The sequence below is a fragment of the Staurois parvus genome, unplaced genomic scaffold (genome assembly GCF_062004578.1).
Source record: "Staurois parvus isolate SC_StPar_1 unplaced genomic scaffold, SC_StPar_1.0 ptg000436l, whole genome shotgun sequence".
Taxonomy (NCBI): domain Eukaryota; kingdom Metazoa; phylum Chordata; class Amphibia; order Anura; family Ranidae; genus Staurois; species Staurois parvus.
This window is the reverse complement of record NW_028318232.1, coordinates 448,900-463,915: the sequence shown is the minus strand read 5'-3', so window position 1 is coordinate 463,915 and position 15,016 is coordinate 448,900. Positions and strand designations below refer to the sequence as shown.

General features: G+C 42.3%; 1 protein-coding gene across 2 annotated transcripts in view; it reads right to left on the bottom strand.

Moving 5' to 3' along the window:
• Positions 1–15,016, bottom strand: part of GUCY2C (guanylate cyclase 2C) — an 879,595-nt gene that overhangs the window by 571,088 nt on the left and 293,491 nt on the right. For both annotated transcript variants that reach the window (XM_089687691.1, XM_089687690.1), the window contains one exon: positions 816–921. In XM_089687691.1, coding sequence (XP_089543817.1) covers positions 816–921 — 106 coding nt within the window. The remainder of the gene's footprint in view (positions 1–815; positions 922–15,016) is intronic.

Sequence of the window (15,016 nt, the reverse complement as noted above, 5' to 3'; positions counted from 1 at the left end):
CGCCAAAAAATGCATGAATCACAACCTGCATAGATGTGAACCCAGCCAATAATTTTAACTGTGATTTTTTTCTGTGCGGCTTAAGAACCCTTAAAGAACATGTAATCCCAACATTTCATATTCCTGATATGTGCCTGCTGTACCATGTACTTGTATGAAAAAAAGTATTGTGTTCTCTTTGTATTGCTTTATTTGTGTGGAATCCCTGGTGTTTCTGCTAGTCCCTCTGCTTTCTTATCAAAAAGTGACACACTAGGCATGCGAGCACAACATGGTCAGTTCTTTAGCTGCGCTGGGAACCACCAGTAAGGATGGGGCCACCATCTCCATTTTGGCCTCTCAGGTTCACACTTACTGATCACTGTGCCTCGCCAACTTCGCTCTTCCTACACTTCCCCAGTCAGCTGTGCAACTGCACACACTCCTTATCTACTTTCTGCAATGGGGCACAGAGCAGTCACAAGCATAAGAGTGTGTACAATGTCATGCATGCTGCCCTTATTGATTCCAGCAACCTGATCAAAATTCTTCATGTCAATTCTGGTACGTTCCCAGGTATGCTAGTAAGCATAACTGCCGAATTTTTCTCTGCCCCCTTAGCATCTAGCAGCAATAGGCTTCCATGGGCTTTTAGGCAATGGGCCAAGCAGCATATACAACTAAAGAGTTTAACACTCTGTTTTTTCCACCTTTTCAGCTTGCAAAGTACATATTACCAATTTGCTTCTTTTGTTATGAACATGACAAGTTATTTTTTTTTTAATGCTGTGCAAAACAAAAGTTTTCAAATTACAAAAAAAATGCTAATACTGTACCTTTAGACTGACTGGGGAGGTTTCATTTGTTTCTAGAGGCAAAATCTTCTCTGTTGAGATATGGGACCATTTCTTCTGTTGCAGTTCACGGGCTTTGCGGTACTTTCTAGAAAAAAAAACAACAGTTTTCACCAAAGAAAACAAGACTTTTTGCAGAACATTGTATTATTATTATTAATATTATAATACAGGATTTATTTAGCGCCAAACGCTTGTGCAGCGCGTTACAAAATAAAGGCAGATATTACAGTTACAATACAATTTGGTACAAGAGGAATCAGAGGGCCCTGCTCATTAGAGCTTACAATCTAAGAGTACCCAAACTTCAGCTGTGTACCACTATCACAACCTTTTCAGTACCACTTGTATTAATAAAACCATTTGCAGACTTCTCAAGGATATTAACTTTTCTATCTGTTGTGTAGTTTTACAGCTAAAACTCCCTTTTGCACAGGCCTTGTCTGATCCATTCAGCTGGGAATCCATGAATAGATCTCCTGATGAATCAGAGCAAATCGGGATGAAGGTCACTTTTGCGACAGCTCAGTCCTGGAGATTACACATGGAGATTGCTACACTGTAAGGATGGCTATGACATTTACTAAGCGGTAACACCTGTTCCCTCCCAAATAAATGTAATAAACATGTAATAAAAACTATAGTATAAGTGGGCGCTGGTGTGAGCGCAAAAATAGTGCAGTGAAAAATGTGTCTGCAATATTAGTGATATCGTGACAATGCTAGTAAGTCCAATCACAGAATAATGATGTCCATAATGCAGGGTGATCCGTGCTGCATGACCATAATATTGGTGCCAAGATTTGGTGAGGTGATGCACTTACCATAAGTATATATAATATAAGCATTATATGTAAATCCTTATGATGGAGTCATCAGGATCTGGTCCAGGGCTGCGGTGTCATCAGGCTCAACTGTGGACGCACAAGATGATAACTCACACTCGGGGGTCTCACTCCGCTCACAGACTCATCAGGCAGCTCTAGGCATTAACTCCACACTCCCAAGTGGCTCCACCTTATGAGGCTCGCAATGAACAAGCCAAGGGCAGAAAATGGTACTAATAGTGTAGTATGTTTTATTCAGATATGAAATAAATCCAGAGTAAAGTAGAAAACTCACATGTGGTTAAAAGATGGCCTTCCTCGTGGCCATGTGCAGCTCGGCGTCAAAGTGGTGGGCTCCTCTGACGCGTTTCGTGCAACAAGCACTTTGTCAAAGGGGTGAAGCCCCCCAGAAGACACCGAGTTTAAATAGGCATCCGCGCATGTGCGGGCACAATCTCATGCGCCGCACTGAGGGACGGGAGCATGCTCGGACATGTCATTAGCCGCATTATGCGGAGCAGCGTGCGCACGCGTGACCACGTCACCTCCAGGTTATGCGCATGTGCGGATTTGCCAACGGGAGGTGACGAAACGTCACTTCATAAACACCAATAGAGTGTTAGATCCAACCGGATATGGACTGAATGCATATCGCATATAAATAGCTACTGGGGGAAATAGAATTAAAACAGTGCAATATAATGGCAGAGAATGAACCACCATTATATAGGAGATCAGTTTTATGTGTATACTACACAGGATACATGGACTACATTTTGTTGTGGATTTTTCAATAGCAATACAATGATCAAAAGTAAATCGCCATTGTATAGGAGACCAGTTTTATGTATATACAGAATGCCTGGACTCCATTTTGTTGTGGATTCTACAATAGCAATATACACAGGGTTGCAAACTATAGTGCCACAAATACAACTGGTTTAAGTATTCCATATTATAAGAGCATATTCCAGAATAAATTAGCATAAAGAGATCAATTAATATGTCCACATCCGATTGGACATTTACAATTAAACAATAAAACATAAATAGAACTGGATCATATATAAAACACAAATAAATGCCATAAACTAATGTTACTAAAAACAACAAATATGAAATATAAAATATAAAAAAATCATATATATGTGACAAAGAATTAAAAGGTATGATAAATGTATATATTATAAATAAAAATATATTATGATAAAAAATAAAAATAAAATTGCAAATAGAATATAATTGATATAAAATTTACAGTATGAACTAAAATAATGGGAGGTAAGATCTCAAAATTCTAGCGATGGAGAGTATAGGGGATGAATATAACTACAAATATCTTGAATGGTAAAAGACAAATAATAATGAAAATATGAAAAAATTTAATAAAAATACTCAAGAGGAAAAATGGAATAGAATGTATTGAAAATCAGCTATTATCAATAAAACAATTTATGTCTAGATCTATATTGAGACCATGGGGGGACAAAGATTTTAATTCTACGGTCCATTTTGTTTCAAGTTGCGAGACTGCTCTACTTTTGTGTCCTCCTCTCCATTGTGGTTTGATAAGATCTATGGCGGTAAATTTTAAATGAGTTGGGTCTCTATGATGACAATCTCGGAAGTGCTTGGAGAGTGAATGCTCCTTATAGCCTTTCTTTATGTTGTTGTAATGTTCTCTTAGTCTCCTCGTAGTCCTCCCTATGTATTGTAGCTTACAAGAACATTCTAATAGGTACACTGTATGTGTACTATTGCACGTAATTAGTGGGTTGATCATATAACGTTTACCCGTGGTATTTGATATAAACTCCTTAATATTACTCTTGTGGGGGCCGTTGTATCGACAAGCGACACATTTGTTGCACGGGTAGAACCCATTTAAACCAAACGAAGAAGACATATTGTTTGGTGGGTCTATCATGTTCGGGGCCAACATAAGCCTAAGTAAAGGTGCTTTACTAAAGGTGTAGATCTGGGTATTCAGGTAATACTTCTCCCAACACTGGATCATTCTTAAGTATAACCCAATTATTTTTGATAATTTTCACCACATCTTTATATTGGGTGGAAAAGTCTGTTATAAAGGGACAAAAACATTCTGATCTTATTTTTCCAGATGTCAATAAGTCTGATCTATTCAGGGAACCAGCTTCCTCTATGGTTTGGTTTAAAACTTCAACGTTATAACCTTTTTCTGTAAAGCTGGTTTTGAGGGTGGTAGCTTGGTTATAGTAGTCATACAGGTTGGAACAGTTCCTCCTTAATCTGAGAAACTGTCCCATTGGGATGTTGTTTAGCCATATAGGGTGATGGAATCTCCATGAACATATGGGCAGCAAAATGTGGGTCCGAAAACCCATGCTAGATTTTTGCATGTCCAAGTAGCTAAATAGTAGAACAAAAATAAAAATAATGATATATAAACGTGTAACAATTTGCAGCATCCTATAAAAGACTATCAAAACAGTAGGTAATATGCAAGTGAGCAAGGTCTTGTCGGACTCTCCTTCTATCCCTACGTGGAGATGGAGTTTGCCAAATGGGAGAGACTCGAGGGGTGGAAGGTGGACATTGAGGCGATGGGGCGCCTGCCAAGCCCAATTTGATCAGGATTTCTCTGCCTTTGGGAAGGGATGTGGCTATACAGTCAGGTCCATAAATATTGGGACATCGACACAATTCTAACATTTTTGGCTCTATACACCACCACAATGGATTTGAAATGAAACGAACAAGATGTGCTTTAACTGCAGACCGTCAGCTTTAATTTGGGGGTATTTACATCCAAATCAGATGAACGGTGTAGGAATTACAACAGTTTGCATATGTGCCTCCCACTTGTTAAGGAACCAAAAGTAATGGGACAGCATAATAATCATAAATCAAACTTTCACTTTTTAATACTTGGTTGCAAATCCTTTGCAGTCAATTACAGCCTGAAGTCTGGAACGCATAGACATCACCAGACGCTGGGTTTCATCCCTGGTGATGCTCTGACAGGCCTCTACTGCAACTGTCTTCAGTTCCTGCTTGTTCTTGGGGAATTTTCCCTTCAGTTTTGTATTCAGCAAGTGAAATGCATGCTCAATCAGATTCAGTTCAGGTGATTGACTTGGCCATTGCATAACGTTCCACTTCTTTCCCTTAAAAAACTCTTTGGTTGCTTTTGCAGTATGCTTTGGGTCATTGTCCATCTGCACTGTGAAGCAGCATCCAATGAGTTCTGAAGCTTTTGGCTGAATATGAGCAGATAATATTGCCCGAAACACTTCAGAATTCATCCTGCTGCTTTTGTCAGCAGTCACATCATCAATAAATACAAGAGAACCAGTTCCATTGGCAGCCATATATGCCCACGCCATGACACTACCACCACCATGCTTCACTGATGAGGTGGTATGCTTAGGATCATGAGCAGTTCCTTTCCTTCTCCATACTCTTCTCTTCCCATCACTCTGGTACAAGTTGATGTTGGTCTCCTCTGTCCATAGGATGTTGTTCCAGAACTGTGAAGGCTTTTTTAGATGTCGTTTGGCAAACTCTAATCTGGGCTTCCTGTTTTTGAGGCTCACCAATGGTTTCCATCTTGTGGTGAACCCTCTGTATTCACTCTGGTGAAGTCTTCTCTTGATTGGTGACTTTGACACACATACACCTACCTCCTGGAGAGTGTTCTTGATCTGGCCAACTGTTGTGAAGGGTGTTTTCTTCACCAGGGAAAGAATTATTCGGTCATCCACCACAGTTGTTTTCCGTGGTCTTCCGGGTCTTTTGGTGTTGCTGAGCTCACCGGTGTGTTTCTTCTTTTTAAGAATATCCCAAACAGTTGTTTTGGCCACGCCTAATGTTTTTTCTATCTCTCTGATGGGTTTGTTTTGTTTTTTCAGCCTAATGATGGCTTGCTTCACTGATAGTGACAGCTCTTTGGATCTCATCTTGAGAGTTGACAGCAACAGGTTCCAAATGCAAATAGCACACTTGAAATGAACTCTGGACCTTTTATCTGCTCATTGTAATTGGGATAATGAGGGAATAACACCCACCTGGCCATGGAACAGCTGAGAAGTCAATTGTCCCATTACTTTTGAGCCCTTAATAAGTGGGAGGCACATATGCAAAATGTTGTAATTCCTACACCGTTCACCTGATTTGAATGTAAATACCCTCAAATTAAAGCTGACAGTCTGCAATTAAAGCATATCTTGTTCGTTTCATTTCAAATCCATTGTGGTGGTGTATAGAGCCAAAAATGTTAGAATTGTGTCGATGTCCCAATATTTATGGACCTGACTGTATATGTGCTCCCATTATGTGGAACTATCAGCTTAAAAGGAAAGCCCCATTTGTAGCAGATACGAGCTGAGAAAAGGACAGTTGTAATTTCCTTCATTGTTCTACATTTCTCCAACGTAGCCGGAGAACATCCAGAAAGATTTATAAAACCAAGCCTTCGAAGGTGATCGTTGGGGTATTGCAAGCAGCTCTAAGTATGTCTTCTTTGGTCAGGAAATCCTTCATACAAAGAACAATGTCCCTAGGCGGTTTATCATTAGGAGGTTTTTGGCGCAGGGCTCTATGAATGCGGTCACAAGCAAAGGACCCAGGGTCGCGATCCGGAAGGAGTGACTTGATTAGCTTGGTTATGGTTTGTGAAAGGTCAGACACTGACTCCGGAATTCTCCTGACTCGCAAATTCCTGCGATTGCGATTGTCAAGGTCCTCAACCTGTGCCTGCAATTGTGAAAAGGCCGTTTGTAAGTGATCGTGATCTCTGGAAAGTTCACCATAAGTCAGGCTGAGTTCATTGTGTTTGGTTTCTAAGCGGTCGGCTCTGGAGCCCAATGTGGCTATTTCCTGAGAGAGAACATTAGTGCTCTTATGGAGTTCTGATTGGAATTTAGCGGCCAGCTTAGTGTACATAGTTTCCAAGCAAGATTGCAAGTCCCCCTTTGTAAGTTGCTGTGCATAATCACTATCCAGAGCTGATGGGTGAGCTGCAGTATCCTGCATGGGACCAGATGGGGATGCTCGTTCTGTATTATCTTGAGACAAGCTGCAAATCTCATGTGTTTTAAGTAGGTATGTCGTAAGGGACTTTTGAGCTTGTCCCTTTTTTTTCTTGGTGGACGGCATACAAGGAGTCTCCTGGGGGTGATCAACTGAAAATTGGATAGCCAAGGGAGATAATAACCCCAGGAGACCTATAACGCCCGTAACAGGTTTAAGGTTATAGTTACATAGAGGCTATCAGGCTTATCTGCAAATTCTTTATATTGTAAAGATAATTAGCAATCAGTGGAAATGTAGAGTGGACATAGGCTGTGGCATGCACCATTAATAAGGCCCAAGACCCAGATACTGGCTCCAATTCCCACCACAAGGTCTGAGAGGGATGAGAGACCTCAGTGTAACAGAAATCACCTTATGCTGGTCTCAGGGTCCTCTAGGACAGATACAGGGAGCCCCAGCACCCCACCGACAGCAGTGTAACGGCCACAGTGGGCATCCAAGCCCAGCAGGGGCCATGGTCACAGAGGGAGATGGTGTCCAGGATAAAAAATGGGAGCCCCAGACCCCGGATCACTGGAGGAGGACCCGATGGCCAGTATCTACCAGCCCCCCTGCCACCTGTACTCACTGTGGCCCGGATGGAAGGAATCTGGGTCGGAAGGAGTAGGCCGCACCAGGCCGCAGACGTCCGCTGCCACAGGGAGGGGCAATATTCCCCGGTGCATCCCTCCCAGACTCAGGGGATGCAGAGGGTGCCTCCGATGCCCTCCGGATGATCCACCACTGTCCGTATAGCAATAGATTTATGTCCGAGGCGCCGGAGCCCAGGACCATGCGGCCACAGCAGCCCGCGGACGTCAGCCCTCACAGAGGGAGGCAACACAGCCCGGAGTCCCTCTCTCAGATGCAGGGGATACCACTGAGAGCCTCCGGTGCCCCGCTGGAGTCCGCTGCTGCATGGATGGCAGCGGATTACAAGTTAAGGCGCCAGAGCTCTGTATTTTGCGGCCGCTCCGGTCGCCATCTTGGACATGCCCCCGTGGGTAATAAAATTTTTAAAGAAATAGTGCAAACTGACACAGATCGCAGACTAACCCATACCAATCCAAGGAACATATGATATTCGTGCTTGGATAGCCTTACTTCATAATTTTAAAAGTAAAATGACAGCCCCAAATGAAATGGCAGCTTGGGCACGATGGAATAGTGAATCTTACAATAAGTCAGTAAAACTCTTACTGGCAGTGGTGCCAAAAGAGGTAGAAGAAGAGGGTGACATATCAGAGGAATTGATAATGAGTACCCACTTATTAGCAAAACACTCATAAGGGACCCAACAAGCCAGTAATAGAGGGAGTGTCTCCAGGCAGTAGTGAGGACACTAGTAGTAGTTGTCCACCCCCATATGCAGCAGCTCCCTCTGCACCTAAGAGAAGCCCCCAGTGGAAGGAGGGAGTGGGGGAAAAAAAGGGAATCGAATATGGGAACAATAAGGGAAGCAAGTGGATACAGTACCTCATTAGGAGGACAGAATCCATATGATATCCCTTTATATCCCCCTCTGCCGCCTGATGAGGAATGGGAAAAGGAGGACACTCTGGATACCACACAGGAGGTAAGTAGGGGGCCCTATTACAATCTTAGGAGAGGAAGAAAAGGGGTAGACAGAATAAACCCAGTAAGGGAGCAAAGAGTATTTGACCAAGCTGGTAAATTAACAGAAGTAATAACTCATCATGTCCCCTGGACTCCTGGGGACATGAATACCTTCTTGAATACTATCCGAAATCCAAGACACAGTCCTTACTTGTTTGCCCAACAAATATGTAATATAGCAACAAGCTATGCAACAAATTGGACAGACATGTGTCGCATTATTGAGGGAGTAGCTGGGATTAGTGATTATGAGTTAATGATATGGGAAGCAGGGTTGTACAAGCCAGAGGATTTGGGGAATACACTGGTGACCCCAGAAGATTCCTCTGAGATGGCAATAACTCAGTGCACTAAGCTAAAGGCAGAAATAAGTAAAATATTCCCTGCAGCTTCCTGGACCAAGGTGAGTACAATTACACAGGGTAGTAAAGAAGAAGTACATGAATACACAGACAGATTTAAAATAGCTGCCACAGAGACAGTACAGGATGCAGACTCTACTGCCTTGGCGCCTATGCTTGTTACCATGTGGGGAACAGGTTTGCACCAACCCATCAGAGATAAGCTGACTATACACTATCCAGAATGGAAAACTATGAGCCTACAAGCTTTGACCACCATAGCATCCAATATACAAAAGAATATGGATGATATGGAAGGGAAAAAGCCTCAGCTTTTGATGTTGACCAGTGAGGTTCCAAAGGGACCTGAGCAAGGGGGGGGGAAGAAAATGGTTCCCCAATCTAACTTGCTTCAACTGTGGTAAAATTGGTCATATGGCCCGAGATTGTCGGGGACCAAGGAAGCAAGTCAGAAAGCCATGGGTCAAAAGAAAGTTACTAACCCCAGTTTTGCCAGTAATATCAGAAACAGACGGTAATTATGCATTTGTAAGGTTAACACTGGAAAAGATGCCATTCTTTGGGGAAAAAGAACTCACTTTCCTTGTGGACTCAGGGGCCAGCAAAAGTGTTATATCAACACAGTCTGCTCCCCCTCTGCCTGCAGGGCATAGTGTGTCAGTTGTAGGACTGAATGGTTCTACAGTAATGTTACAGGAAACCCCTCCCCTCCAAATAAAATTAGGAGATGTTTCCTTACAATCCACTTTCCTGTTGTCTGATACAGTGCCTTATAACCTGCTGGGAAGAGATATTTTGTCAAAATTACAATGTACTATAACTTATACACCTGAGGGAGTCTTTGCAACCTCACCATTGACTGAAATAGAACAAGATGTATGTGACAGTCTACATGTGCTAGTCGCAGCAGCATCACACCCAGAATATCTCCCAGTGCTTGAAGAGTTGCCAGAGATGCTCTGGACCACCTCAAGAGAGGATGTGGGGGTGCTAAATGTGCCTCCAGTCAATGTAGAGGTAAAGCCAGGAGTTCGACTGCCAAGACTGCCTCAGTATCCATTATCCCAGCAGCAGAAGGACGGTATCAGAGAACAGATTAAAATGAATTTAGAAAAAGGATTGTTAGAGAAGGTAAATTCTCCTTGCAACATACCACTATACCCAGTAAAGAAGAAACCTTTAGACCGTGCTGCACCTGTTAAGTATAGAATGGTACAAGATTTGAGAGCAATAAATAAGGTGATAAAAGAGAGTGTCCCTTTGGTACCAAACTCAAATACAATGCTCTCTGAAATCCCTAATGACACATCATTTTCCACAGTGATAGACATTGCAAATGCATATTTTTCAGTAAGATTAGAAGAGTCATGTACATATCTTTTCTCATCTCAATTCGAAAATACTGCTTACACCTGGAAGCGGCTTCCACAAGGCTTATCCATCTCACTTAGTGTGTTTAATCAAGCACTAAAACAGGCGTTAGATCAGTGGCGGATACCCCCAGGATGTACCTTGCTGCAATATGTAGATGTTCTCTGCCTATGTGCAGATACCTTTTGAAAATTGTGAGAGATCCTTTTTGAGTTTATTGCGATTTTTGGCAGAGCAAGGATGTAAAATCTCAAAAGAAAAGTTACAATGGTGCCAGGAAAAAGTGGTGTTCCTGGGATATTGTATCTTTAAGGGGGGTAAACACTTAACATCAGAGAAGAAGGCTGTAATACAAGCATACCTCCTACCAAAGAATCAAAAGGCACTCAGGGCATTTTTGGGTCTTGTAGGTTATTGCAGAACCTGGATCCCAAATATGTCACCGATTGCCCAGCCTTTATATACATTGACATCTAGTAAAATTACACATTTTGACTTAACAGAAAAACAAAAACAAGCAGTAGAAACATTAAAGGAAGCTATTATGACAAGTCCATGTTTGGCTTTGCCTGAGTACAAGAATGATTACTATCTGTTTTGTCATGAGGCAAACAATCAAGCATCTAGAGTGTTAACACAGAAACATGGAGACAAATACAAACCGGTAGGTTATTATTCTCAACCACTAGATCCTGTCATTTGTGCAGCAGCACCATGTGTAAAAGCCACAGCTGCTGCAGAAGTGATGGTGGAAAAAACTGATGAAATAGTGTTAGGAAATATTTTGATTTTAACGGTCCCTCATGCAGTAGAACAGGTGTTGAATAATATCAATACTAAACATCTGTCTGCTGCCAGATTGACCAGATATAAACTAGCATTACTCACACCAAGTAATAGAACAATTAAAAGGTGTAATGTGTTGAACCCAGCAACCTGTCATGCCTGACCCGCCAGAAGAATGGGAGCATGACTGTAATAGGGAAACAGAGGCATACCTGTTAATCCAGGGTATATCAGGAAAAGGGATAGGTATCACTTTAAATGTGACAACTAGGGTAGGTATCACAGATTATTATCAGGAGCCAGGTGAGATCCAAGTTATATTAAATGGGTGTTATAATGTATTGAATCAGACTATGTGTCCGTGTAAAGATGATTGCTCCAATTGTTTTAATAAAACCTTGAAGCAATCATTAAAGGCTTTGGATTTACCAGACGAGTGTAATGAAACTTATATAGATAGTGATGTGAACAAATATAATAGATCTCTAAAGTTAAATTAGTGATGTCAGAATTAAAAAATGTTGGGGCAAGAGTCCTACCTAACCCATATTATTTTGTGTGTGGACAGAAAGCAAGGAAAAGTTTGCCCCTAAAAGTCAATGGTACCTGTGTCATAGCAGAAGTTATTTATGCCTCAAGACCAGTGAATATGTCTGATTTGTTAAAGGAACGAAAATGACATAGACAGAAAAGATCTACAGAAAGTAAGGTCTATTCAATAGAGACTGCTTCAGATGCTATGACTAACATAAATTACAAAAAATATATCATATCAGTATTTGGGGATGTATTTAAGGCATGAACCTATGCTCCATGAAAAGCCTCAGGTTAACAGTACACAAAGCCCTCCAATCACAGTTTCTCACCAGATGTATCCTGAAATGGAATGGACTAAACCTGCATTAATTGACCTATCATCAACCAGCAGTGGACGAAGTCAGCATCCCAATCCAAGACCCTGGATGCAACAACCAATGGAAGAAAAACCCATTTTAATTGTCGGACATTCATTTATATACAGTCATGGCCGAAATTGTTGGCACCCTTGATATTTTTCCTGAAAATCAAGTATTTCACACAAAAAAGGTATTGCATTAACACATGTTTTGCTATACACATGTTTATTCCCTTTGTATGTATTGGAACAAATATAAAACAGAGGCAGAAAAGCAAATATGACATAATGTCACACAAAACCCCAAAAATGGGCTGGACAAAAGTATTGGCACCCTTAACTTAATATTTGGTTGCACACCCTTTGGAAAACATAACTGAAATCAGTCGCTTCCTATAACCATCAATAAGCTTCTGACACCTCTCACCCGGAATTTTGGACCACTCTTCCTTTGCAAACAGCTCCAGGTCTCTCTTATTGGAAGGACACCTTTTCCCAACAGCAATTTTAAGATCTCTCCACAGGTGTTCAATGGGATTTAGATCTGGGCTCATTGCTGGCCACTTCAGAACTCTCCAGCGCTTCTTTGCCATCCATTTCTGAGTGCTTTTTGACGTATGTTTGGGGTCATTGTCCTGCTGGAAGACCCAGGATCTTGGACGCAAACCCAGCTTTCTGACACTGGGCCCTACAGTGCGACCCAAAATCCTTTGGTAATCCTCAGATTTCATGATGCCTTGCACACAGTCAAGGCACCCAGTGCCAGAGGCAGCAAAACAACCCCAAAACATCATTGAACCTCCACCATATTTTACCGTAGGTACTGTGTTTTGTTCTTTGTAGGCCTCATTCCGTTTTCGGTAAACAGTAGAATGATGTGCTTTACCGAAAAGCTCTATCTTGGTCTCATCTGTCCACAAGACGTTTTCCCAGAAGGCTTTTGGCTTACTCAAGTACATTTTGGCAAACTGTAGTCTTGCTTTTTTATGTCTCTGTGTCAGCAGTGGGGTCCTCCTGGGTCTCCTGCCATAGCGTTTCATTTCATTTAAATGTCGACGGATAGTTCGCGCTGACACTGATGCTCCCTGAGCCTGCAGGACAGCTTGAATGTCTTTGGAACATGTTTGGGGCTGCTTATCCACCATCCGGACTATTCTGCGTTGCAATCTTTCATCAATTTTCCTCATCCGTCCACGACCAGGGAGATTAGCTACAGTGCCATGGGTTGCAAACTTCTTGATAATGTTGCGCACTGTGGACAAAGGCAAATCTAGTTCTCTGGAGATGGACTTGTAACCTTGAGATTGTTGATATTTTGCCACAATTTTGGTTCTCAGGTCCTCAGACAGTTCTCGTCTCCTCTTTCTGTTGTCCATGCTTAGTGTGGCACAGACAGACACACAATGCAAAGGTTAAGTGAACGTCTCTCCTTTTTATCTGCTTTCAGGTGTGATTTCTATATTGCCCACACCTGTTACTTGCCCCAGGTGAGTTTACAGGAGCATCACATGCTTGTAACATTCTTATTTATCCGCAGTTGTGAAAGGGTGCCAATACTTTTGTCCAGCCCATTTTTGGAGGTTTGTGTGACATTATGTCGAATTTGCTTTCTTTCCTCCCTTTTTTTGTTTTGTCCCAATACACACAAAGGGAATAAACATGTGTATAGCAAAACATGTGTTAATGCAATACGTTTCGTGAGAAATACATGATTTCCTGGAGAAATATCAAGGGTGCCAACAATTTCGGCCATGACTGTATAGAGCATATGCTAGGGCTCTTTGGATGGGCCTAGAGAATCTGGGATGTGAAAAACACGGAGTCAGAGTAAGGTGAGAGGGGAGGCCAGGGTTAGTGTGGAGAGGATTATGAGACCTCATAAGAAAAGTAGTACCCTATCCTCACCCACACCCATATGCTGTGATTATACACCTGGGGGGTAATGATTTCAGATCCAATCGAGATCGAGTGGAGGGCCTAGTGAGAAGAATGATGGAGGATGCATATTGGAAAAGTGGGAAGGTTCCCTAAAGCCCACATGTGATGTCATTAATAATAATCAGGCCCCTATGGAGAGAAGCCAGGATTAAGAAAGCTCATATATTCAATGAGGAGTGTGTCAAGGCAATGAGTTCAATTGGAGAATGCACAATACATACAGTTGTGGCCAAAATTATTCAACCCCCACTGAAATTGAGTGTTTTGGCCAGTTTGACATTGCTTTTGATCATTCAGTCATCTTGCTTACATTTACATTAAAGAGGCACTTGTAGGTCAGACAAATATAACATAACAGTTATAATGAAATAACCACAAATGTCTTTTCTGTGCTCACAGCATTATCAGTTTTATTCAACCCCCAAGTGACATTCAATCTTAGTACTTAGTACAGCATCCTTTTACAGTTATAACAGCTTTTAAACGTGAAGCATAGCTTGACACAAGTGTCTTGCAGCGATCTACGGGTATCTTCGCCCATTCTTCATGGGCAAAGGCCTCCAGTTCAGTCACATTCTTAGGCTTGCGCACTGCAACTGCTTTCTTTAAGTCCCACCAGAGGTTCTCAATCGGATTTAAGTCTGGTGACTGCGATGGCCACTCCAAAATGTTCCAGCCTTTCCTCTGCAACCATGCTCTAGTGGACTTGGAGGTATGCTTGGGATCATTGTCCTGTTGAAAGGTCCAACGTCTCCCAAGCCTCAGGTGTGTGACGGACTGCATCACGTTTCCATCCAATATCTCCTGGTACTGAAGAGAATTCATGGTACCTTGCACACGCTGAAGCTTCCCTGTACCTGCAGAAGCAAAACAGCCCCAAAGCATGATTGACCCTCCACCATGCTTCACAGTAGGCAAGGTGTTCTTTTCATCATAGGCCTTGTTCTTCCTCCTCCAAACATAGCGTTGATCCATGGGCCCAAACAGTTCTAATTTTGTTTCATCAGTCCACAGAACACTATCCCACAACTTTTGTGGTTTGTCCACATGGCTTTTGGCATACTGCAGTCGACTCTTCTTATTCTTTGGAGACAGCAAGGGGGTACGCCTGGGAGTTCTGGCACGGAGGCCTTCATTACGCAGTGTGCGTCTTATTGTCTGGGCTGAAACTTCTGTACCCACATCTGACAAATCTTTTCTCAGTTCCTCAGCAGTCACACGGGGACTTCTCTCCACTCTACGCTTCAGGTAGCGCACAGCAGTCGAAGTCAGCATCTTCTTTCTGCCACGACCAGGTAGCGTTTCAACAGTGCCCTTTGCCTTGAATTTGCG